General features: G+C 47.0%; 1 protein-coding gene across 6 annotated transcripts in view; it reads left to right on the top strand.

The window, feature by feature from the left end:
- VANGL1 (VANGL planar cell polarity protein 1) overlaps positions 1-16,465 on the top strand; it is a 48,537-nt gene extending 32,072 nt beyond the window's left edge. For all 6 annotated transcript variants that reach the window (XM_032681074.1, XM_032681077.1, XM_032681073.1 and 3 more), the window contains exons 5-8: positions 3,198-3,331; positions 6,735-6,867; positions 8,823-9,057; positions 10,265-16,465. In XM_032681074.1, coding sequence (XP_032536965.1) covers positions 3,198-3,331; positions 6,735-6,867; positions 8,823-9,057; positions 10,265-10,525 — 763 coding nt within the window. In that variant the 3' untranslated portion in view covers positions 10,526-16,465. The remainder of the gene's footprint in view (positions 1-3,197; positions 3,332-6,734; positions 6,868-8,822; positions 9,058-10,264) is intronic.
- The last annotated feature ends 9,196 nt before the right edge of the window (positions 16,466-25,661 follow it).

Raw genomic sequence — 25,661 nt, 5'->3', positions numbered from 1 at the left:
TCCTGCCCCTCCCCATTCTTTCGAAGATGTGAGTGCAAGGAAAGCCTGTTTGCTGAAGCGCGGGGTGAATGAATGCAGTGACCGACACGGTGCTGAACTCTTCCCGAGACAGTGCTGCAAGGAAACAGCTTCCGTGGGCCTCGGGAAGGCTGCCAGTTTTCATTCCCATCGGAGGGTGGAGTGTGGATGGAAAGGAGGCTTCCTACAGCCACTCCACTTTGCTCACAAGGCAGCAGTGGATCTCCCTGCAGTGGAAAGTCCAAAAGCCCTGAGTGTGTGTTGGGAGACAGCAGACTTCCTTAGTGTTTTGCTTTGCTCCTGCTTTCTTCTCCAGGCTGCTCTGCGTGCTTATATACCCGTGATTACCCTCCTTCTTATGTGTTGTGTTGCACAAGAGCATTGGGGAGCCCTTCTGCCGTGTTTGGGGTGCTGTGGCTGTTTGGGGCGGGGGCTTCTTTTTGCTTCGCAGTGCCTGCGTGGGGCAGGGCTGGCTGTCCTGCACTGTGCAGGGTGAGGCTTCCCCTTGATGTGGGTGAAGAGATTGAGCAACACAGCCCAGAAGGCTCTGATTCAGCCTTCTCCTCACTCTTCTTGTGACTTACTGCAGTGCTTCTAATTTTCTTGTCTGCAGTTTCTTCTCTTTAATTTTTTTTTTCTGTAACAGAGGATTTGAAGAGTCATAGTATAGCTGTCTTTCTAACCTGCACACTTAGGGTGGACTACATGGGAGACAGAAATGGGCTGGTAGAAATTCTGGAAACTGATGTTTAATTACAGTTCTCTTCCCAGAGAGCAGAGCTTCTGTGTGATTGGGGTTTCTCATCTGTGGGACTGAGCCTATACCGGATTTGCATCAGCAACAAGTACCTGGGCTTTAATTTTCAGGGCAATGATGGTTGTTTGCTGCAACATAAAACATTATGGTGTTTGGATGTTGGTTTATGTGCCAATGAATTGGTGGGATAGGTTATTTAATGAGGGGATGGAAGGGATACTAGGTGGGGAAGGCTGGCATCCTGATGATAATGCTGTCTGTGGGGTCCAGGGAAAATGTGTATGTATAAAAATGAATTATTGTCTCCTGTGATGCATTGTGTTTTGTCCTAATAAAGCTAGCTGGTCAGTGGAGAACCTCCCAAATATTTCCTACTTCTGGGATGGAACTTCCAATGCTGGTTGTAATGAGTGCAGTGTATTAGCAGAGTATAACTGTTCGTTTTTATCTTCTTGTTTTCAGTTTTTCAAACATCGTGTTTTGAGATGAAAGTCTATGGAGTTTTATCCTCCTGGGAAACAGACGTGGAAAAACTTGATCATGTTTAAATGCAGTCAGAAGGGGGAATGTGTGCTGCTGCCACATGACTTCTTTTATGAAATTTTGTTTATAAGCTGCAGCAAATTCACAGTAGAAATCAGAAGTATGGCCAGGAGAAATAAAACAGCCTCCCTTTGTTCTGTGTCAGCATCTCTGTGTGTGGCACTGGGTCAGTCTCTACTACTTCATTAAAGGAAAATTGTTTCCTTGGTTAAGTGGCTTTTTATCTCATATCAGCAGCTGAGTGCTTAAGTAGAGTTGCTTCTACCAAACCTAAGATGAGGAAATATGAAGGAGTGGCACGGGAAAGGTAAAGCTTCTTTAAGATACCCTAGCTGGATGCAAAAGACCCTACCAAAGAGTCCTAAAGATGGAATTTGCTTCAAAAGCTAAATTCATCATCTTATAGGTACAGAGCTAATCCAATGTGTGGTCATGTACCATAATACTGACTGATGAAGCTACGCAGTGAACAAGTCTGGGTTTGTTCTTCTTTCTCAGAATCTCTTGAATGGACTGGCATGTGTGCATAATTCACTGATCAGTAGGAGGGGACAACTGGAGAATTGAGGATGGGGGGGGGTGTGTTTAAATTACTGGGGTGTGATGCAGAAGTTTAATATTAGCTCTAGGAACAGGAAAACTTAAATTGCTCCTCTGGGAGCACACCATGGTAGTGCTGAGAACTGAATTTTGGTCTTAATTTGTTGATGTCTTATTTTCCCACGTTACCATCCTTGTAATGTTTTCTTCTTATGTTGTAACGTGTGAGAATACTTGGTTGCTTTCCTTAGGAGAAGCTTTGTTGGGAAGTGGCAACAAATTAACTGGCAACAAATGTGTTGGCAGTTCCCTTTTCATTTTGAACCCACAAAAATTATATTAAGTGTGGGTCCTTGGCAAACTCCAGTTGGCTGAATCAGTGATCTTGGTGATTTGCTGAGAATACTGCTGCCAGTCGGTTGCCACGCTGAGGCAGGGAGCCAGAGCAATGGGGAGAGAGCTGTGTCCTGGATCCCACGTGTGCATTGGCACTGTTAAACATCACAGCTCTGGCTTGTTTTGAAGTACTGTCCTATTTTTTGGTAACAGTGCCTACAGACATTTCTCTTTCTGTTGTCAAAATGATTGCAAAGGAAGATACCTCTGGGTTGAGTCTTTCCTGCTGCTGGCGCGTGTGCTTGTTTTGCTCCCATGTGTCATCATTTTATGTGGAAGCATCCCTTCAAAGGGATGGAGGGAAGTGTCACTGCTCCTTATTTTGTCCCTAGCCTGGGATTTAACAAGCAATACTGAGGTAATCTGTCTCTGGCAACCATACTCCTCAGGCAGCGATCTTATCTTGCTGTGAAAGCTGAAGAGATCACACTCTAGTCAGTGCTGGGATGGAGGAGATCTGAGGAGCTGTGAGGTGCGGCTGGAAATGACTCAAAGGGGAAAGCATCCATCCTGAGCTGGTCTCTCCATCTCGGCTGGCCAGCTACACCAAAACCCTTGTGGTGTTCTGATCTTCAGCCTGAGCAAGGGCTCTGCAGCACAGTGATTGTACTGCCGAGGCGGGCTGAGCTCTAGTTCTGTAATTTACCATACTGCAGTCAGCCTAGTGCTTCACTTCATGTGCTGCCCTTGTTTAGGGATTTCCTGTCATTATCCTGTTAATGTGAGGGCAGAGACATTTATCTTGCATCTCAAATGAAATTCAAGTCCTAGAGAGAGTAATTAATATTCTGTGTATTGCAGAGTTCTGTAGGTATGACAACCCTGTTTCAACTAATGTGACTATTTCTTCCTTCTTTTCTTTTTTTGAGCATTTTATGGAAGCAAAAGAGCTTGTTTTAATCTGAGGTAATTTGTCTTGCTTTGTTTTTTGTTCTTTCCCTAGCATCCAACGAGCTGCACTGGTGGTTCTGGAAAATTACTACAGAGATTTCACAGTCTACAACCCAGCCTTGTTAACAGCCTCCAAATCGAGAGCAGCCAAACACATGGCTGGCCTGAAAGTCTACAATGTTGATGGTAGGTGAGGTGAAATGTAGTCTCTGAGAATGGGTGGGATGGGGAGGGGCTGGGTTGGCTTTATGCTTTGTTATGCACACATTCTCACCTTTTTGCTTTGCCAAAGTCTTGTCTCTTGCTGGAAATCTTCCTAACAGTACTGAGTTTGCCAGTTCCAGATGACTTTACAGATGTGTTTAGCCCACAATAAGGCTATTGTCTTTGCCAGGTGAAATGGCCAAATTTTATGTCGGGCTTAATTATCATGTGGCTTGATAAGCACTTTTCAGCACCATTGCTTGTTTTAGGCAGCCTCTGCTTTTTGTCACCCTTGGGTCATCTCCTTAGTTGTGACAGTACAATAAACACAACTTTTAACCTAAATGAGTTCCCCAGTCACTTATTATTCCGTTTCCACATGAAGCCTTCAGGAAAGTGAAGGCAGTTGATACCAATGTGGGAAGATACAACAGCCTAAGCATCAGCCGCAGATGAAAGCAATGCTCTCAGTGCTTGTCAGCCTGCAGGCTTAGCACTAAATTAGCTATGCCTGGCTTACACGTGGCCATGCTCCCAAGTCATCATGATGCTAAGCAGTTCATGGAAATTCAGAGACAGATAACTGTCCCCGTTGAGCTTTGCAATTCTACAAACCGTTCTCAAACTTCAGGGCCTTAAAGAAGCCCATGGGAGGATGGATGGATATCTGGATGCTCAAAGCAGTGAAAACTGGACTTAATCATTTGACACTCTCAAACCCTATCAGTGAAAGCCAGGCTTGATAAGCAGGGTGTACCCAGCAACCTTTATGAAAGTGACATTCCTTGGGAAGAGCTGAAGTTGTGTAGAGAAGCGTTTATGGTGAAGAATGGCTGAAATCCTGTGACAAAATGTGGTAAGGCCCACATTTTGTGGGCCCATGAATTCATTAGTACTGAAAGGCTTTGAGAGCTGGAAAGAAAGAACTAAAGGGATTTAGCTGGGCAAGGTGGCTCTGCGTGCATGGTGTGGGGATTGAAATACAAAGAATATCTGTCACATGGAAAAACATGAGACATGATCGTTTTGCTTTCAGCAACGTTTCAGTGCCTTATGGCTGTGGGGTGTTTAGTTTTGGCTTTCCTCTTTTTCTGGTTTGTTTTTGGTTGGTTGGTTGGCTGGTTGGGGTTTTTTTCGGTTTTGGTGAGTTTCAAAGACATCCTAAATGCTCCCCCAAACCTGATGCAGCACTCCTGAGGCCATAAAATTAATTGAAGGTTTAGATCCTTACAAGTGAGATATTCCCATCCTGACAGAGGAATGGGGAAGCAAGGGAAGGAGAGGGACAGGCTTGCCCATCATGTGTCCCTTGCTGCCTGGAGTGAAGTTCTTGATTCAGTTGAATTGGAGAGGGGAAGTAAACAGACTCTCTCTGCATTTCTGTAGAGGTGAAATCATTCATTCCAGCTGCTCACTCTCAGTGAGGCCTGGTGTATGGAAGGTGAAGGCTTCCCAGTCGCACAGCTGTCTGCACACCGTTCAAACCCCACAACCCGTGAGGCTGGCTGCGGGATGTGCCACTCTGATAACTAACTGGCTTGTCTTCTCCTGCACCGAGGTATCTCTCTGGGAGGTAGCAGGGTCTATTTTCCTGCAGCATCTGCTGGGACATTGGGGCTCCCAAGCTCAGAGGAAAATTAGGCAGTCCAATAGCGTGATAGGACCTTAGGAGCTGCTGGCTCACGAGACTTTATTAGAAGAAAAGGAACCAGAAACAAGCTGCAGATGTGGCTGACAGGCCTTTCCATGTGTCAAGCTTGTGAGCCTACCAGGACCTGGAAACTCATGCCTTCCCTTGTGAGGCAGTGCCGGTTGCCTGGGCTGTTCCTTGTGCGGTGCCTCTGCCTTTGTGCACATGGAAATCTCAGGCTCAGAGGCATGTCCTTAGAAAGATTCCTGTCCATTTTACGAAGCAGTGTAATTCTGGCTGCAGCTTACCTTGGCAGCCTGACAGTCTCTTACACCCTTTGTGAAAAAAGACAGGCTACCTTAATAGCATTACTAATTTTTTGACAGCTTTTGTATTTGATATTACAGCAGCCGGGAAAGAAAAACATCTAGCTGTAATCTCTCTTACACAGAGTGGGGAGGCTCACCTTCAAAACCAGGGTTTTCATTGTCAGGCATAGTCAACGAGGCAAATTACAGATCTAACCCAAATTTGGGAGCTGGTGTCTCCCTTGAGTCATATCCTCCATTTCAGGGCCGTCAAGCAACATCTGAAGTGTTTAGACTCTTAAGAAGCTTTGTGTTTGAGTACTTGTCTTTCCCACTGCTGAACTTCAGGCTTCTGTCTTGGAATTTGGTTTGTGCTTTTTAGGAAAAAAAATTAAGAGTTGCCCTTACATGAGCAGAACAATTTTGTACATGTCTGTGCAATTGATTGGCCTTAACCACTGCCAGTTGAGAGTGTGGGCTTTCAGAGCAGTTAGCCATAAAAGCAACTCGGTTTGGAGGCAGTCCTAGACTACTGCTTCTCTCTGGGCAGACCCAGCTCTATCCTCTGTCTGTATAGAGCGGTTTGTAAACTCTTCTGGGGCAACATTTTTCCCACTTCCTGCCCAAACAACCAAAGCTGTGGGCTTCATGTGCGAGTTGCAGAACCTACTACTGTATTTTAGGGTTGTAGTTAAGGTCTTATAGTAGACAGCTCTGTCACTTGACTGGGTATTACAGAGCAGATTGCAGTTTCCCTGTTCCTGTAGTTGTGTAGGATCTGCTAATGGCAGCAGAAGATCTAATGACAGATGCTGCTCAAAGTGCCATGAGAAGCTACTACATTTACAGACCCCAACCTACACTCCTGCACGATTGCTGCTCTGACAGCTTCTGTCCTTCTGGAAAACCCTATGTTTTGTCTAAAGGTGACCCTGCTTCCCCTGCATCCTTTTCTTCCTCCTTGCGAGTGATTGTCTGCCATTTGGCTTTAGTTTATTCATCTCCATGTCTCATTATGTTCTTGTGTTTGTCTTTCTCCTTTTTCCAACTTCTCACTTTTTGTGCTCTCACACTGTCTTGATGCTGAAATGTGGTATGTTCCAGCTGGCCTTGCCTTCAAACTGAAAGCATATATAACGGGGGGTAAGTTGCATCCTTGGCATGTTCACCTTGCTCTGCCTTTGTGTATGTGCCGTGAGATCCTTCATCCCAACTAACTTCCCTTGTCCACGTGCCAGAGCCCCTCTCTAACTAAGCCTATGCTGCCTAGCAGGGTTTCTACCAGAGCTGCTGAGGACCGGGGAAGGGTTCATAATTTTGACTGGGAAGGCTGGAGCCACAGAGCACTTACGAGAGATGCTGTGGGGTGCTGGTCTGTCCCAGCCCCAGTCCTGTGGCAGTAACACCGCCTTTCTGTCTCCTTTTTGCCCGTCCTTGCCCCCCAAAGGCCCAGGTAACAATGCGTCGGGGCAGTCCCGTGCCATGATCGCAGCCGCAGCCCGTCGCAGGGACTCCAGTCACAACGAGCTCTACTACGAGGAGGCCGACCACGAGCGCCGAGTGAAGAAGCGCCGTGCCAGGTAAAGCCCTTCCCTTGGCACTGCAAAACTCAGTTGTGTGAGGCTTGCCCAGCCTGACGGGGTATCCCTGACCCGTGATTAAGGGCTGTAAGTCTGTCACAGTGAAGAAGCTTATGAAAGCCACATGCATAAGGGATGGTGACAGCTTGCAGCTGGAATTATCTGAAGAACGTGCATAAAGCTGAGCTCATGTATATAAGGCAGATAAGCTAATGCAATGTCATGGATTAAGGAACAGTCCGGTGCTCGACAAGTCTGTTGTTACTTGCTGCAGGAAATCCCATTATTTTTGCCCGTGCCCAGGCTTGTCAGCTCAAGTAATCCAGGGACAGGATCAGTGGAGCACTTGGTGTTACCCATTCATGGGTGAGGAGAATATTTGTCTTTGCAGACTAATAAAAGAGGCAGTTGGACTGCCCTTTTCAATGAATTCAGGAGGAAAGACTTGACCCAGAAGTGGTTACATTTTATTTTGGAATGTAGTTATGTTTTCTGCTAGTCACGCTTAGGCTACAGAGTTGATACTTTGTTGAGGTGATCCAAGACAGTGTCTCTATTTGCTCTGGAGCCTAATTGCAGTCTGTAGTTAGCATACCTAACAGTTTGAGGCAAGTTGCTTACAGGCAGGCATCCCTAACTGAGCTATGTTTGGAAGGAATGTGTCATAACTGGAAGGAGCTGGCTTGTTTTGTGTTTTCCTCTGGCAATTTATATTTCATTGGGAAAGTGCTGGCACAATGTGCCCCCTTGGCTGCTTCAGTCTGACCTGTGTTCTATAGCTGCTGTCTTTTAGGCTCTCTTCCAGCCTCAGAGCCAAAGGAACTTAACTTTCTGTGGAGTGTAGCATCCTAACTTGGGCACATCTCCTTTGCTTCCGACTTTGGTTAGAACAACTGCTTAGTCAGAGGAAAACCATCAGTCACTAAAAGATCAGGCCAGATGCTTCAGGCCAGGAGATTAGAAACTGATTTCCACCCCCACCTCCCTTAAATCAAGTTAAAAAGAATGGGCAAGGGTCAGGGCTTCTTATGCTGTTCCTCAGATATAGTCTGAGTGCAGTATGCTAAACCTCTACTCGTGGTGAGGCAACTGCCCCTGGCTTTAAGATACTTTGGATATTGAGAGCAATGTGGACAGTCGTTGGTGACTTGAGTGGAAGTTGAGTGTGAAAGAAGTCCTCTTTGGAGGGGCAAGAGAGTTTTGTTGGGTGACTCTTCCATTATCATTTTTTCCTCACTGACTGCAACATAGCCCCTCATTTGTAAGTTAGCCCAGGACAAAGTAACGGGTGTTGTAAGGCATCTGTTCCCTTTTTATTGTGTGGTCGTGGTGTTTACTCACCTGTGCCAACACAGGAATGGTTTGCAGGGGATGTCTCTAGCTGCAGTGTTACAAGTGAAGATGGGGGGATGTTCTCACCCTTGCTGTTCAGTAGAGGGTGCAGGGCAGTCATTCGGCAGCACAAGTTCTGTACCCAGTTGGTGTAAGAGCAGACTGCAGCTTGTGAGCACAGTGTCTCAGAGTAGTCTGTGGCCTGGGTCATGCTAGTTTATAGCCAGTCTCCTCCTGACTCCCTAAGCTTTGTGCTGCAGTTCTGTGTGCTGGAACTGTTGTATTAAGATGTACATTAAACACAAGGGCAGCTGTGTCTTGTTTGAGTCATGCAGCTGATGTTTATGCTGTGTTGGCAGAACCAAGTACAATGCTCAGGCTTTTAAAATCTTAATCCTGGTTTATGACCCTCAGTTGCTGGATGGCTTGGGCAAGGAAAGAAAAGCTGTTGTCTACCCCTCAGACTGTCAGTAGAGAAGACTTTATGTAAATTGATAGCAGGCAGTGACTCAATGGCAGATGGGAATAGGAGCTTGTAAATCCTGACTCCTAGGCTCTGCCTTATCCACAGACCCATCCTACCTCTCGTTATGACTCTTACCATCCCGACTTTCCTTCTGCAGGCTTGTGGTTGCAGTAGAGGAGGCTTTCACTCACATCAAACGCCTCCAGGCAGAGGAACAGCAGAAAGCTCCAGGAGAAATGATGGACCCCCGAGAAGCAGCGCAGGCAATCTTTCCCTCCATGGCGAGGGCTCTGCAGAAGTACCTTCGCACCACCCGCCAGCAACAGTACCACAGCATGGAGAGCATCTTACAACACTTGTCCTTCTGCATCACCAACAACATGACACCAAAGGTAATGCTTTCTCTAGCACTGGTGCAGGTAGGAGGGAGAAGGGGGTGACACATCTGTGTGTTCACACAGAACAGAAAGTTGTCAAGGGAGGTGACTGGATGTTTTCATAGTTGTTGCCTGTGATATATGATCAGTGCATTGTAGGTTGCATCAGATCTTAAAGGGAAGTAATATTTCCTCCGCAGCATCTTCTCTCTCTCTTTATCTGAAATGCCTGTGGCATAATTGTTCTCGTATCCAGTTCAGCAAAGGGAGTACTGAAGAAGTGTTTGAGATGGTGGCCTTGAGTCACAGGAAGTTCTCCCAGCAGACTCATGGTAGCAGCATGATGCAGGTGGCAACCTGAAAAGGCTTTTTTTGTTTGTTTTTCTGTCCCCTGCTGTGTTTTGGACTGCTTCTAATTACTGCCTAAATCTCTGTCTTTCTGACAGTGTTTCTAATTCATGGGCTACTTGGTAAAATGTCAGTTTGCTGCTTCAGGCCCAGATTGTGATTGTTGACTTGCAAACACAGGAAGGGATTGAATAATAAGGGAAACGGGTCACACGATCCCACTCTCCACAACCCACAGTCCTAGGGAAGGATTACTCCTGGGTGTTCACCCAGGTCTTACTACACTAAGAGCGGAAATGCTGTCAAGAGATGGGCCTTATCATCTTCTCTCTGGGAGCCACCTGGGACCTTGCCCAGGTATGCAAGAGAAGGTTCTGCTGCCACGAAGATTGCAAAGGAGACTTTAAAACACAAGCAGCATCAAACAGTGTTTCACGTTCTGCTTCTGGTTTTGCAGGCTCAGGCTGGAAACATGGAAACCTCTGCTTTCCACCTTAGCTTGGCCTGAAGGAGAGAGCCAGCTATCCTGTCTCACTGTCTGGGACTGCAGTTTTGTGATGGGTTATGGGGCTGGTAGGGGAGAAATGACCTCTGCTCTACTGAACTGCTGCCAGATGGCTGTGCCGATGGCAGAAATCAGGGCTATAACTTTGCAGGCTTGCTGGGATGGACTGAAAGAGGATCTTCTGATGTTTTTGTCTACTGCTGGGGTCTGAAAATCTGGGAGGGACTGGGGAGAAGGTGTCTTCTGAAATGTGAAAACTGGAACAATTTTCAGCATGGCAAGCCCGTGCTCGCGGAGCCATACTTGGGGATGGGAAGAGAGCAGAGCGAGTTGTGGGGCCGGTGCTAACGTGTGTCCCGCTCTTGGCAGGCATTCCTGGAGCGTTACCTCAACCCAGGCCCAACCCTCCAGTACGACAGGGATCGCTGGTTCTCCAAGCAGTGGACGCTCGTCAGCGAGGAAGCGGTCACAAGCGGGTTACAAGACGGCATCGTGTTTGTCCTCAAGTGCTTGGACTTCAGCCTTGTTGTTAATGTGAAAAAAATCCCCTTCATCAAACTCTCGGAAGAGTTCATAGACCCTAAATCTCATAAATTTGTCCTCCGCTTACAGTCTGAGACTTCAGTCTAAGGGATTTTGAGGGTGGGTTGTTTGGAGATTTTTTTTTTTTTCAATATTGTGCTTTTGGTTTAATTTCCCCAATGCTGACTGAAACTGGCAGATGATGGACCAGTAATATTTGACCATCTGCACTTTATTTGGAAAGGGGAGGGGGGAGTTGGGATATCTTATCTAGAAAGAAGTATCTTAAGAGGCAACAGGGTGACTTGGCTCAGTTAGCTCAGCCTTGGAGACAGAACAGATTTTTTCTTTTCCCCCCTCTTTCCAGGCATACTGTAAATCTCACGCTCTCTCTTTTTCTGCACAACTGCAATGTCAGTATTTTTGTTGGAGTGCTGCCTTACGCCGTGTGCACGCCTGCTCTGTTGTGTCTCTTCTTTTGCTACCTGTGGCTGTTCCTGAGAGGGTGTTGCTCACCTCTCCGTTATAGAAACCTGCTGACACGGGGGTGCAGCAGCCCCTGTTCACTCGGGGAGGAGGGAATATCAAAGGGCAGGTGTGTGAGAGTGCTTCTATTCTCTTTTATTCTTTTTCTCTTCTCCATGTGCCTCTTCTGTCAGTGCCAGACCTGTGTGAACATAGTGGGGTGGTTTCACTCCCTGTGAAGTTTCTTGTCTTGAACTGGATCAGCCCATCTTTCAGCTTTTTGAATTTTTATTACTTTTTTTTATCAGTGCTTGTTAGTGAAATTGTTTTGTGTGGCACAGCTCGCTGTTTTCTCTCACCTGCTTCCCTCTCTTTTGCTTGTCCACATCTTTGTCGGGCACTCCCAAGGCTCCCTGTTTCTGTCCCCTTCTGTCTGGCTTTCTGAATGTGTTTCCCCAGGCACTGCCACTTCCTTTTGCACCTGCAAGGGCATATTTGCACTGGGACAGGGGTCAGTGAATAGCTGGCTCCTCCTCAGATAAATCACAGACCCTCCCTATATCTGACAGCCTCTTTGAGGGGAAGGGGGTGCAGGCAGGAATGTGCCCTTCCCTCTCGAGCCAGTTTCAAGTGTGTCTGGAGAAAAGACCAGCAAAAGCACTTCCCTCCTTAAGGAGAGGAACCGGGGATGGGCTGACCCCTGCCATGTTCACTTGCTTTGGAAAATTGTTGTGCTCTGGAAACACTGCAGTGAGCCCTTCCCCACCTTACACCTTCAGGTGTAGCTAAGAAATACCAATGTTCTGAATGTTGAAAATCTGCCTGCCTTTCTTGGCCTTGCTGTGCTGTGGGAGTTTCTGCTCAGTGCTAGGATCTGCTCCTGAGAGAGTTTTGTTTGTAAGGCTGCCTTTGGCCACCAGTGCAGCTTTCATGTGTGAATTCAGTGTCACCTGAGTTTTATGGGGTTCTAGAAAGTTTGTTTTTAACAGTGACCTAAATCGGTGTCTGAAGTCTGATTGCCAGCATGGGGGCATCGCATCCGTGTTCAGGTAACGCAGCTGCTAGGCTGGCAGTGACCTGCCTTCAGTCAGGTACCCCTGAGATCCATGTGAATGTAAATGTTCATTCTGCTCAGTATTTTGCCGTGTAAATATCCCTTATCAGGCAGGATCTGGCCTGCCCTCTGGAACTAGGGCCTTCTTCCTTATGTTAGCCAGTGCCTTTCATTGCCAGACTGCACAGTCTTCTGAGGAAGGCTGTAACAGCCCCACCTGTCCCCTTGCCTTTCCCAGGCCTTTCCTGGGCTCCTCCAGGAGCTCCTGGGGCTGCCTCCATGCTCCCACCAGGGTGAGGTGGCCCAGCAAAGAGTAGAGCTCGTGGCACAGCAGGTGTGGGCTGACTGGTACCCACCATGAGCTGGTGGGAGGGAGCCGCCACCTTAAGCAGAGATGCTGGGGACAGGGCAGGAGGGTCCATCCTCTTCAGCAGCAATGGAGATGCATGTCCAACAGCACCTGTGGATAGTCCTCTTGGGATCAAGGGAGCACCCTGGGGAGCAAGGGTCCAAAGTGATGATTCCCTATCCAAGTGACCCCTGCAGTTTCCTTCACCTTTCTTACAAGTGTGTGGTAGTCTCCTGGATCCTTTTTTCTCCATGTCATGTGCCAGATGTGGTTATGAAGAAACTAGATGGCATGATACATGCTGGGATTAGGCCCTTTGCCCTTAAAGGGGGGAAGTAGGTAGACTTTTCTCTTCTCTGAACTCGGTGTTTGGGTTTCTTTGTAGATCAAGCTTTCTGGTAGTCTGTATGGGGACTCCTTTATTGCCTGTGGCCTTCGCAGCATTTTACTTTGAAAAAAAATAGGTGAGTTTATTCCTTTAAAAAAAAAAAAAGAGAGCATAAGTATCTTACACTTGGCTCTCCTAAAGATACCTGCACCTGGCTTTTATGATGTGCATAACCAGTAGGGTGGGAGAGACTGGGAGTAGCTTGGAGACTGTGGAGCACTTAATGCCTGTGTGGAGGCTACTGCCTGTGGCTGAATTGGCTCATTTCTGTGAAGCCAGAACAAGAACCACCTTGCCAGGGGCTTGGGTGTGCCGTGTATGTGAGAGCACCTTGTCACAGGCACATCTGCAAAACTTTCTTACTTTCCCAGATTTCTTCCCCTTTTCCCTGCCCCACGAGGGGGGGTGTCTGACACTATCTGCTCAGGAAACTCATGTCTTAATTTGTTAAATCCTTTAACACATGGAGAACCAGACAGAAGCAGTATGTGCTCACCCTGGGTCTGCTTCCTCATCTTCGTGCTGTAGTTCCATGCTGCCTTTTCTACCTGCTGCCAAAAAGGACACTGTCAACGGGGGCCAACTCCTACATTAGATGTTCTTCCCTATGTCAGCAGCATGAATGTTTTGCCTGATGAAATCTGAAGGAAAGGACTTGGCCTCTCAACAGTCTCTTTAGAGATGCAAACCTGCTTAGAGGTGAGGACAGACTAAAAGGGGAATCATGACTCCTGACTATTCCCTGTTCTGGTATTTTTAATGAGATTTTTTAGGGTCTCTCTTGTTCCCCTCTCCATGCAAAATCAGGAGACCACTGTCATATCTACCTCACTGGGGTGTTGTGAGGCTAAACTCAACTTGCTGTCAAGTGCTTTGAGATCCACAGGTGAATCTGTGGCATCTATAGAATTCAAATTCTTAAAAAATACTGAGTGGTGAGAGCAGACTGGTTGTTTAACTGTGTTTATAGCCAGCTAATGAGTAAGAGTCGAGTCATAGGGATGAAGCTCTGGTCCAATTCTTGCAGCCTTTGCTTCTACCGAGCTTGCCAAGAGCTGAGCATAAATACAACTTGTAGGGTTTGTCAGCCAAGTGGAGGCTGTTTCGCCGAAGCCTCTCCTATCCTGTACTTTCTCCCTGCACATATTTTCCCTCCTCTCTCCCAGTCTGGATATTTTTACCTGACTGGAATTGTGTGGGGATTTTTTAGAATTCAAGTGTTTTTTTAAGACAACTCTGTTTGTGACGAAGTGGACAGTGTCCCCCTCAGAGGAGATCCTTGCACTGGACATCCTTCCCCAGAAGCTGAACCATTCAATAGGGTGCTGTGGTTGTCTAACCAGGGTGGTGGTGCCCCACTCCTCCCTTCCACGTTGGCATGGTTCCTGTGATTCTCAAGTATGCTGCTTGAACACTTTTAAGGCTTTGGGTTTTAGCTCTCAGATTTGTTACAGCCTAAATCCAAGGCCATGCTGAGATCTTGCAAAACCAGATGCAGCTCAGACTTTCAAGTGTTCCAGAGCAGATGGAAATGGCTGTGGGTTTCCAAAAAGGCTGGCTTTCTCTTTCATGGCTAAAAAGTGAAAGATTTGGATTTCTTGCAGCTAATCAGACCGTAGGGGCAGATATTAGACCCATACTACTTTGCCAGTCTTGTAAATAGGCATGGGCAAAGGTTTTAGCACATCTGTTGGCCTCTCATTGCCATGTGGCTTCAGCCATCCATGTGTAGGCTCTGTGGGGCTGCCCCAGTTCTCAGACTCCTTTCCCACGCCTGGGAGACAGGCAGACAGCACTCTTGGAAGTATAAGCATTGTAGGACTCCCCTCCATAGTGTACCAGCCCTTGACCAAGCTCTTGTAATCAGCTTGGGGAGTTTGCTGTTACCAGTTTTCACCCTGCAGAGGGGAGACATTGCCATCCACACCCCCTGTAGGCAGCAGGGTAGCTGGGGAGAGATGCACTGGGCATGAAAAGCTGGTGTGATGCAGCTTGATCACAGAGCAAAGTCACCTCCTGCTTCAGGGGCTGCCCTGGTGCCTTCAAGAGCAATGTCTTCCCCAAAGGAGGGTACAGGAGAGAAAGGCAGATCTGATTTCAGCCTCTGCCAGCTATTTCTCTGACTTCTGCCTCTAAAAATTTTTTCTGCCAGCAAAGTGAGTCTCTGCAGCTTCCATCCTCACTTCTGTCCATTTTTTCCCCCCAAAGTTCCCTAGTGAGGCACAACAAGTATCTGCTGGGAAGGGAGGTGCTGAGGCTGCAGTTTAGAGCTTGAGGACAGCTTACAGTAAGGCTCAAGTTTGGGGAGATCTGAACAAACAGTGTCCCTCATAGAACCTCCTGACCTTTTCCTTTGGAATGAAGATATCTGTGCAAAACCTTGGGAATCTACTGTATGTCAAAAGGTGAAGGGAAGGAGTTTCTGGAGCTGACCCTGCCCCACATAATTAGCTTTGAAAAGTCTTGTTTGAGATGGTGCTCACTTCCAGGACTTGCTGCTGAAGAAACTGGAAAGATCCATAACTTGCTAAACATGGAAACCTATTGAAACCAATTTCATCTTGCTTACCAAATGTGTAGATCTGCCCTTTTTCAAAGGTAGACCAAAAGTCTTGCAGTCTTTTGCAAAATTGCTGTAGTCTGGTCCCAGACTGGCTCCTCAGTTGTGCTCAGTTCTGCCCAGGTGATGAGAGCTGTTCACAAGATGTGTGTGCAGGTGTCTGTTTCTCATTCAGCTTGTGTGTGTGTCTTATGTGCTTTTTCCCTTCTAGATATGTGCATTATACATGTCTCAAGCCTCAGGCCAGGCTTGTGGTTTAGTGTTTAAACTGCATTAAGAAGGAAGTGCTCTTGGGATTGAGCTGATTTTATAAAACAAACAAACAAAAAAAAAAGGTAAAACCCCAAATTTCTCTTCTAAAAGAGATGGCTTTGGGCCATGACGTCTCCTACAGGAGTGTGCATCCTCCTGTGCTCAGGCTGCTGCCTCCAATAGAGGATGACCAAAAGTTGCCGTTTCTGACAACTGTGACCGGTGTGGATTGCTTCGGGATGCTCCGGAGCCAGGTCCTCGCCGCCCCAGCGGTACAGCTGGTGTTATCCGCCCATCTGCGTCCCTCCAAGAGACTGCATTTTTTTATCCCTATAGCACACAGAAGCCCTGCAGGCAGCAGGCAGCCAGCCCTGGGTGTGCTCTGCCCAGAGAGGGAATCCCTCCTCCCTCTGGCTGCTTCCTGGCACCTCTCACCAGCACCTAAGGATGCTTGGGCCATCTCCTGTGTGCGCAGTGGGGAGATGCTGTGGCTCGCTACCTGCACAGGCATGACTGTGAAGGAATCTTACACTCTTCTGTGCCTGTTTCTTTGATTCAGCATTATTGTGTCTTGGGGAAGGGGGTGGGGGTGAATGCCCTTCCCTCACCCTCCTTTATCACTGTGTAATACTTTTTCTACACACACTGTATAGTAAGAAGGGTTTTGCCAAGGTTTTCTAATTAATAGACACTAACCAGCATTTCTTTTTTTTTCCTCTTCTTTGCACATGTAACTTTAACTGCAATGGTACACGGTCTTTCTGTTCTTTTCTATTTGTGGACTTAAATAAGCAAATTCCTGGTGTCTGTGACATTAATGCACTGTGGGTCTAGCCTTGTAAATTGTTCTGTTCCAAGCTGGGTTCTCTTAAGTTATAGCTGGATGGGGTTGTGTTGTTTTTTAAACTGAAACATAAAACCGTTTTACACTTTGCATATTTTGTACAGTAAAATTCTGGAAATAAACTGAAACCAGATTTGATTGTCCTACTCCTTTCTCTTATCCTTTCAGACGAAAAGCTCTTCTGGTCTTCAAGCATTCCTTAGCTGTGGCTAGGAGGGGCCCTGCAAACATGCGGTTTAGCCTTTTTGAGGCTGTCTTTTTTTCACCCTCGTCCTAGGCCTTTCTGATCTGCCGTGCCACAGTAAAATGCAAACTCATTTATCACTCCTGAAGGAAGACTGGTAGGTGACTGCTTTGAACACCTGAAATCTCAAATGATGGGGAGCAAATGCAGCTGGAGAGGGGGGCATGATTAGAGTGGGAACAGGTTTTTCTGCCTCCTGTGTTCTCATAGTTTGCACACAAATTATGAAGTGCAGGATTCACTGCCGAGTTCCTTATTTGGCTTTGGTGAGAAGAAGGAGTGGCAAGAGGTAGAAAAGCCAGTGCTCCTTGTTGGTGTGGATGCAAGACTGCTCTTCTAAAAAAAAGGTGTAGGGATCTCGCCTCAATAGCATCTCTGGGTACAGCTTTCCCCACCATCAGTTTCAATATGCTTCATGCCAAGAGCTGGGAAAGACACCAAGCAGCTGTGCCCAAGGAAATGTAGGAGCAGCTTTCTTGCCTAGACATCCTTTGGTACCCACTCTTCAAGCAAGCCCCCTTTAAGGCAGAGTACCTTGCCTCACAGCTGTGCCCTGCCCAGCAGATCTTGGTGTCTTCAGCTACTGGAAAAATCCACAGGATGCTGCTGTGCAGTGAAAAAGAGTGCAGCAGTTGTGGAAATAAGCAGCTCTCACAAACACACTTGTGGAGAGAAACAGCAACATTCTCTGCCTGGGGGGAGTAGAATATATTTGGGCTACAGAGAGCTGAACTGAGGCCTGGCAGGAAGCAGGAAGGGTGGGATGGGGCTGTGTTCTGTTCTGCCTCCTGTCCTCCCTTGATCTCTGCTTTTGATCTGTCCCCCTCATCCTGCTGATGCTTTGGCAGTGCCCAGCCCTGGATTGTTTGCAGGGCAGCTCCCGGAGATGGGCAGGGAAAGGAAATGGCATTGCTGCTGCCCTGCAGAGCCTACAGTGGGGGTTCAACCATTGCTTGTCCCCACCTGCCCCCCACAGGAAGACCTGACTTGCTGGACTGGAGCTCTGTAGGTAAAGCCTCTGTGGGAGTTGGCCACAGGTGTGTCATGGGAAGGTGAAAGCAGCAGGAATTTGGCATAAACAAGATACTGCACTTGTCAGCCTCATCCAAGGCTCTTAGTTGTGTCTTTACATGTGAGTTCAGTGTGCTCTGTTTCATTTGTGGGTTAGTGCTAATACTGAATCAACACATGACTGCTGCCGTTCATGGCACTTTCTCTCCTGCTGTGGGTTGTGAAAGCTGGTGGAAGGAACAGGCTTTGCTAGAGGCACTAGTTCCCTTGGCCTTTGCCCAGAGCTCAGCTATCTGAATCATAAGGGGCTGTGGTATGTAGCTCAGCAGAAATTAAAGCTGAAGGAGCTGATCTGGTTTGGCCAAGTCTTTCACTGAAGTTGCAAGGGCCTTTGAGATGTGATGGAGCCTGAGGTGCAAAATTGGGTTAAGTATTACAGATACTGACAGAAAGGGGAGGGAGGCTTTTACTGGAAAAACACCACCACTTGGAGGGACCTGGCATCCTGAACCAGAGGTGAGGACCTTCTCCTGAGGGGCATACTGGACTTGAGGAAGAGTTGCCTTTCCTGCAGTGCCCTTCCTGACTGTATGGGAATGAAACACTGACTGCCCTGAGACAGCACAGCAACAACTAGTGGTGTAGGGTATTTGGTGGCTGAACTGTGGCTTAATTCCTAAGATCAATTGACCCCCATAGGTGATGGAACCAGGCCTCACAGCTATGGATGATCGGAAAACATCAACTTTGGGGAATGAAGTGGGGATCTGTGGGGCAAAGGGACCACATGCAGTCAAGGTATAACAAACAGGTTAAGAAAGGAATTTGTCACCTTCAGCAACTGGCTCCACAGCCTTGCTTGAAGCACTAGCAACACCTCACTGTACAACTCTGTTAGCTAAATTAATAGTTCAATGAGACATCTGGCTGAGGAGGTCAGCAGGGCTTCAAACCCCCAAACAGCTTCTTCCTGTGCAATGAATTAGTTCTACTGTCTCAGCCCCAGGTCTGGACTCCTAGGAAGTACAGTTGGAATCGACCTTGAGGGCTTCCAAGGGGCCCTGGAGCTCAGGGCAAGTGGGGTGGGTACGAGGGGAAGGGGATCTCTTAGCAGGACATGGTGTCTCACAACAACATGCAGGAAGGGAAGGTGTTTGGGAGTTGGCCAAGCAGAGTGCTTTGATTTGTCTTTCAACACCATTCCTAAGTTTATGTTGGAGTGGGAAGGTGATGGGTTTAGGTTACAGTCCTTTCCGGTATTGACAGATAATCCACTGGGGCAAGGGTATCCACTCCCTTTTCACGTGTGCATCCATGCACCGCTAGGTCAGGAGGTGCTGAGAGAAAAGAGAGCACTGAGTACATGTCTGCAGAAGTGAGCAGGGGCGGTGTAGTGGGGTGATTGCATATGCATAAATCACTGTCTGTGAACAAGGTTACCTGAGTTGCTTTGAAATGCTGTAATAAGTTTTACAGCCCTGCTGTGAGTATGTATGCTAGTTTATGTCGATGTGTTGCTAATAAAATGGGAAATACGTAGAGTCTGTGTTCAGGTTCGGGCCCACTGCAAAACTGCCAGCCTACTCCAAAGCCCTGAGCTGGTCTTCCCTTCCTCCAAAATCTGGGGACCTGAGTGGAGTGAAGACTTCTGTCCAGGACCTGGGGCTCACTGTGGTTCCAGCTAAGTTAGTGCAAATAACCTGGGGACACAAGGGTCCGCAAGCAGCCGTAATGCTGGTTTTTGGCCTCCCAAAGCCCATGAGTCCTGCCCACAGGAGCATGAGAACCGTTGTTTGCTGGAGGGACCACAGCCAAGACAAAGGGAACAATCAGTCTTTGGGCTCTGTGTGGGCAGCAGTAAGTACAATTTAGAAGAGGAAGAAGGAAGATAGCTTTTACCTTGTTTGGATGTGCATTTGGGACAGCTCAGTCCATTTTGATACACCTCGCTTATGTATCAAAGTATGGAGCAAACAGCAAAACCTCAAGAGAGAGAGTAAGACAAAGAAGAGGCAATGTGAAGTCAGTGGAAGAGACCTCGGAGATTAGGGTGTGGTTTTTCCCTCCAGCATCCTTAGAAACATGAAGGTACAGAGATATAAAAAATGGAGACACCACAAATTGCTCTAGGTATGAAGCTACTCGGTAAATTGAAATATTTCAAGTCTCTTCCAAAGGCAAAAGTCAAGATTCTGAATGGTTAAACATCTACAGTCCTGGTTGTCTTTCTTTTTCTCTTTTTTTGCTTACTTATTTGAAAAGGTAGCACAAATGAAAAGTGAATGCATGGCAAGGAGCGAGTTCTTGACAAAACACATTTGATTCAGCCTTTTTGAAAGTTTTAAGAGACATTCAGAACATTATAGCTCTTTGGACCTCTCTTCAGCAAGTCAGACGTTGTGGGCATGCTTTAAAAGAGGGAACAAGAAGGAGCTGATTATATCTGGGCCACAGATGTGAAACAGATCTGCAAACCTTTTAGCTTCTATTTTGTAAAAGCTCATTCTTGAGTGCTCATAATACCAGATCCTACAGTTAATTATAATTTTGCTTTGTAAGTGGTGTGTGAGAAACTGGTTTAGTAATTCAGTAACTAGACTGTGGGAAGCTGTGCAAATTCCTTCAGCAATTTCATTTTGTGGGGACTGAAATGTTCCTCAAACATTTAGTTACTTTTGTTGTTCAATAACCTCTCTCTTTGTCACTAGCAGGAGCAGGGCTTGGACGTGTTGGACTGAATTTTAAAGCAAAAATCTAACACCAGGCAAAATTCAGGGCTGCTCTCTGGTCAAACATGACTTTATTTTTACCTGTGTTACTGAGGGAAGGACCTGATTCAAGCTGGGCTTCCTCCAAATCCAGAAGCAGAAGATGAGGTTGCCCATGGCTATTTAAGTCATTTACCACCCACAACTGAAGGAGAACTTGGTCAGGACAACCCCTGGTTGTGTCTCCGGCAGGGAGTTGGCTTTCTGGCTGCTGTTAAAGTATGGGATGCCCCCTCCAGCAAACTCAGCTCATTTAGCCCTGGAGGCTTATTTCTTGTATGTGAAGCCATGACACTTGTCTTCTGCTCAGATGGTGAGCAGAAGTGGTGTGATCGCTGGTGTCACTGAGGGTTACTGGTCTCTTTCCACAGTGGCAATAGTCAGGGCTTGATTGCAGGGTGATGGTTCCTCATCTGGATTTTGGGACAATGGGAAAAGATGCCCACCAAAAAAAAATTCTGGTTTTTCCTCAGTGCCCAGGCTGGTGAGAATGGCTTCTCCTTGAGCATGTCCCACCTGTCTCCTCAAAATGAAGCCAGTGAGCAGCCTTGTTCGACTGTCTTTTCCCCTCAGAAAGGAAATGTGGTCCCTCCCAGTTGATATCCCTGCCAGTTCCTGTCATTGGGTGTGAGGGAGGCTTGCGGTCTCCTTGGGCTGGGAGTGAGCCCAAGCAGTAGGGGGCAGGGAAGGGCTGTGTCCTTAAGTGCCCTCAGTACCGTAGCTGTGGGGGTGGGGTTAAGAAAAAGAGGAAGACAGGTTAAATAGAAATGGAGGGGAGGAAACAGTAAAGTAGGGGAGCCAGTGAAGATCATAAGAGTAGAAATTCAAGAAGGTGAAAAGAAGTGAAAAAAGCTTGTTTTCTTCTTATTTTCCATAACATTAGGGACAATGCCCTTTGACCGGGGCTTGGCAAGAGAAAGCATGAGGGGGGAGTGAGGCACCGGAAGGATCTTTGCTTCCATCTCCGTTTGTAATCTGATTCCAGAAATGGATCTTCAGCTGCAAGAAAGTTCTATAGCTTTTTTTTTTCTTAAATAGTTTAGCACCTTTAAACCTGGCAGAGAGTGTTCAGGGAGCTGGGCTGAGAGGGCTGGCTCTGCACTGGACCTGCCTCATGATCTGTGTCATCATTAGACAGTATCTTCTGCCAAACAGGTATGAGAGCCATCCCATGGCTGTCCCCCCAGGGGTACTGATCATCGAAGGGCTGCTTTGCTAGATGCCAGTGGTACGAGGGAGTGGCAAAAAGGGAGCAGGGGATGCTGCAGTGCAGTGGGTTGACACACACAGTCTTGGGTCTCAGGTAGCACACAGTCCTGCTGGTGCAGCCTCATTACTGAGGTCAATTATCCTGCCTGCTGCTCTCTGCTGCTTCCAGTTTCTAGCAGATGGTCTTGCACTGCATGGCATAGACATACCCGGGGTGTAAAAGCAGCCAGGAGGCAGGGTGCTTTGTCTCGGAGGGCCTTGGTGCTTGTTGCCTGTTTACCTGCTCCTCCTCTTCAGACCCCCAGGTCCAGGCATTGGTGTGCAACTGGCTCTGTGTGAGACTTCCTCAAAGCCAAAGCTCAAAGCTTTGCTGCAGTGGAGATGAGCCAGATACAATCTTGGGCCTCTTTTCACAGGACTGCAAGTCAGTGGCAGCTGGGAAGTGATATGTTCCCTGTCTAATTAATTATTTTCCTGGAGAAAAAGATGATGTTTTTTGTTTGGTTTCTGTAATGAATCAATCATTTCTTTAGGTATGATGTGCGACAGACACAAAGAAGCAGCTGGTGTCCTCAGCTCAATGTTCATATTGGTGTCTGGCTGAGCAGCTTTGTTTTGGGATGGGAAGCGGCCAAGACCTCTGGTTTCACTATGGGTCCATTCCTCTCCCAGGGGAGAACACAGGAGCCTCAAAACTCCTCAGAAACATCACAGAAACCGCTGACCCTGAAACCGTGGAGTAATCTGCTGTTTCCAAAGTTCCTCTGTTGTTCCCTCCTTCTGGAGCTGTTTCCCAAATGGTTGACATAAACTCAGAGCAGTTTTGGGTTCACAGAGCCTCTACATCAGTGATCTTGGGCCCACTGCAGAAACTTTCTCCTCCATGCTGCAGTATGATAGCTGCAGGATGTAGCTCCTGGTGGGTTTCCATCTGCCTTGGTTGTTGCCCATGAGCAGCATGGGGTGGCCTGTGGTACAGCACACCAAACAAATCCCTTGGCTGTGGCCTCTGGCCCCATGTCTGGTGACTGGGAGGAGGTGGTGGTGTATGACTTGGTGTTTCTTTGCCGTGTATCACTTGGAGGGGGGGTGTCCTTACTGTCATTGGGGGCTGGTAAGACTATCTTTTGGGTTATTTTGGGTACTTACTTGGCAGTGGTGGATTAATGGTTGGACTCAATGACCTTAGGGGTCTTTTCCAACAAAAATGATTGAATGATTCTATGAAGTAACTGATCAGCTTGAAGTACTTACAGCTGGATGAGGAAAAAAATCCAATTACTTGTCTTTATGTGTGTTAAGACTCATTTAATATGTCTAATTAACATGCTGGAGAAAAAAAAATATTCTTGAAGAGAGGGACAGTCTTAACAAGATGTGCTGAGGAAACACTCAGTGCTGCCCATGCACACGATTTCTTTTTAATTAGGGTTTTTTGCAGGTTCCTCATCCAATCAACCTTTTGCTTCTCAGTGTAGAGTGGGGGGAGTTAGGCTGACTTAGTTCCTCAGGGCCACCATTGCCTTTCAATGCCAGTTGTACCTAGTTCTGATAGAGGAGCCCAGGAATACCTGTACCTGGAGTCCTGTGTGTCCTCCCCATACCACTGTTTTACTGATCCCTGCAAGGAAGTCACTCAAGTTTAAGCTACCATCTCCTTCACAAGAGGTATTGCCTCATTCACCAATTTGGTCACTAGATATTGGGGCAGATGAAGTGTTACAGGTAAATGGGTTTGCTGCCCACCCATCCTCCTTGCTGGAATCCTTCCTCTGCTGCAACATTTCTTAACTTTTCCTGTGTTTGTCCTAAAAGCTGATAATAAACAGGTCCTGTTTGTGGGCAAAGAGAATGATGAAAATTGTACTGGGGGGATGAGGCAGAAAGAAAGGGCAGCCCCATCAAGGACTTCACTGGCACCACGAAGAGTGGCAGCTGTAGCATTAGCCCTTTCATAACTCAAGGGAAAATGTCCATAAAACACTGGCACCAGTCCACCAGCCCCTGTAGGAGCTCAACTTCTACACTTCTACATTATTTATCTATTTTCCCCCCAGAGCTCTGTTGCTTTGAAATATATAAATGCCTGTGAAACACCTGTGCACTTGAACGTGTCCATAGCATCATTTGCAGGGTCTACCTGCTCTGCCTGGATAAGCTGTGCCTCTCAGTGCATCTGGAGAAGGGCACATTAGAATAGACAGGCATCCACAGCAGGAGGGGAGCTACATGGAAAGTATCCAGGTAGTTGAGATGTCCAGAGACTGTGCTAGTTAGGAAAGGCAGTAGAGCAGCTCTTCATTTATTCTTCGTGTTAGAGTGACTGATATGGAGCTGCAGGGCCTTTGCAGGCTGTTGCCTTATGCAGGGTGAAACTGGCCATGTTTAACTCCTGGGAATACCCCCAAGGTAAAAATAAGCATGTATTTTTTCTCAGGTGAGTAGCTGTCACTTAATGCAGACTGGGAGACCACTAGATGGCCAGGTTTGCCTCTTCTTGCTCTTTACCAGTGTGCATGAATGAGACTTTGAGTCCTGGCCTGCCCCCTCGCTCTCTGAGCCAGGGTCCTCCAGCAAACCTCTTGAGGAAAGAGCTCAAAGGAAAGAGTAGAAGGAGAGTGCTGGGCACCCTGTTGGCCAGGAGAGAGGCAGCTGTGAGAGAAAAGGAGAAGGGGACCTCCATGCTGAGAGCACTCTGCATTTCAGGCTTTTTAAAGTTGTTCATCACCCCAGAGCAACCATGTGAATGGTTTCCCCAAACAAAGTTGGTTTGTCTTCCAGGCAGTGCTTATGTATGATAAGGAAGCAAGAAAGCATGAAAAGTTGGCCTGGGGGGCTTTGCTGCCTTGTCTATTCTTCTAATAGCTGGGTCTTAAAAGCACATGTTGAATGTTTTATATTCAATGAGTAGCTAACTTGGCCTACAGTCATATACCATATTAGCACAGTATTCATTCATATGCATAGAGATATAGATATCCAGCCATGTGTTGTTCATACTGGCATTTTCTACCAAGGGATATGGCATACATAGGAATATATCATACTTTAGCTTTTTATACCAGTAGTTTTCAAATTTCTATTTCAGCTAATGTAGAGAGAGAGTCAAAGAGACTGATCAACAGGCAGCAAAAAAAAAAAAAATCTATAAAATCTTGCTTTGTGGTTCATCTGATAAAGGAAATATATAGCGTTTGAACCTTGTTTCTCATAAGGCTGATTCACATTTGTGTAATGAGCTCTGATTCTCCTGTCCCTCACACTGTTATTTCCCCTAATATCACTTACCTCTGATGTAAGCCAGTAAAAGACGGTCAGGACAATGTTTTCCATCTGTAGCAAGAAAGGAGATGCATACCCGACCTATGCTAACAAGTCTGAACAACCAGAGAACATCCTTATAAATGTGCATATAGAGATAAAACTACCTCCGAACTCTCTGTTCATTGTACTATTGTCAAACCTAATAAGCTAAGACAATTGAAAATCTGCTGGCATGGGAAAGCAGGGAGATTTAATGCTGCCACAGTGACCTGCCTGTGGATGGTGCTGCACTCACCAGGACTGTGTTGCAGACCCTTTGCTTTGTGAGCGACCCCCTTGACTGCAAACTGGCACCCTGAGCTCCTGCAGTCAAAAGATGCTTCTCGCAGGCTACTGTGGGACATCTGAGTCTCTAAGCACGGGAGTAACTGTGCAACTAAATACTTAAAGCCAAACAACTTGAATCCATTCGCCGCTCATTGCCCAATGTACCTCATCCAATATCAAATATAGTTGGATGGGTGTGTTCCCTCCCAACATCTTGGTCATGGGAATAGATGCTGCGTGGGCTTTGAGTGAAGAGTCAGCTAAAGCCAGGAGGTCATGGGGAATAGGATAGCTTCAGGGTGGGCCCCTATGGATGTTTCCATTGGCTTGACTCAGTGCCATGGTCTTCAAACTCAGAGTTTGGACTCAGATTGGGCTCAGACCTGATCAGCCTTTCCAGCATTTCAGGAACTTGCGAGCTTTTATGCCTCCTATCAGACCATCTGCACTTCCTCGGCCATGGCCCGAGCTTTCAGGAAAAGAGGTTCAGACAGAGGGCATGGTGCCTG

Source organism: Chiroxiphia lanceolata, chromosome 2 (assembly GCF_009829145.1).
Source record: "Chiroxiphia lanceolata isolate bChiLan1 chromosome 2, bChiLan1.pri, whole genome shotgun sequence".
Lineage (NCBI taxonomy): Eukaryota > Metazoa > Chordata > Aves > Passeriformes > Pipridae > Chiroxiphia > Chiroxiphia lanceolata.
This window is presented reverse-complemented; position numbering and strand designations above follow the sequence as displayed.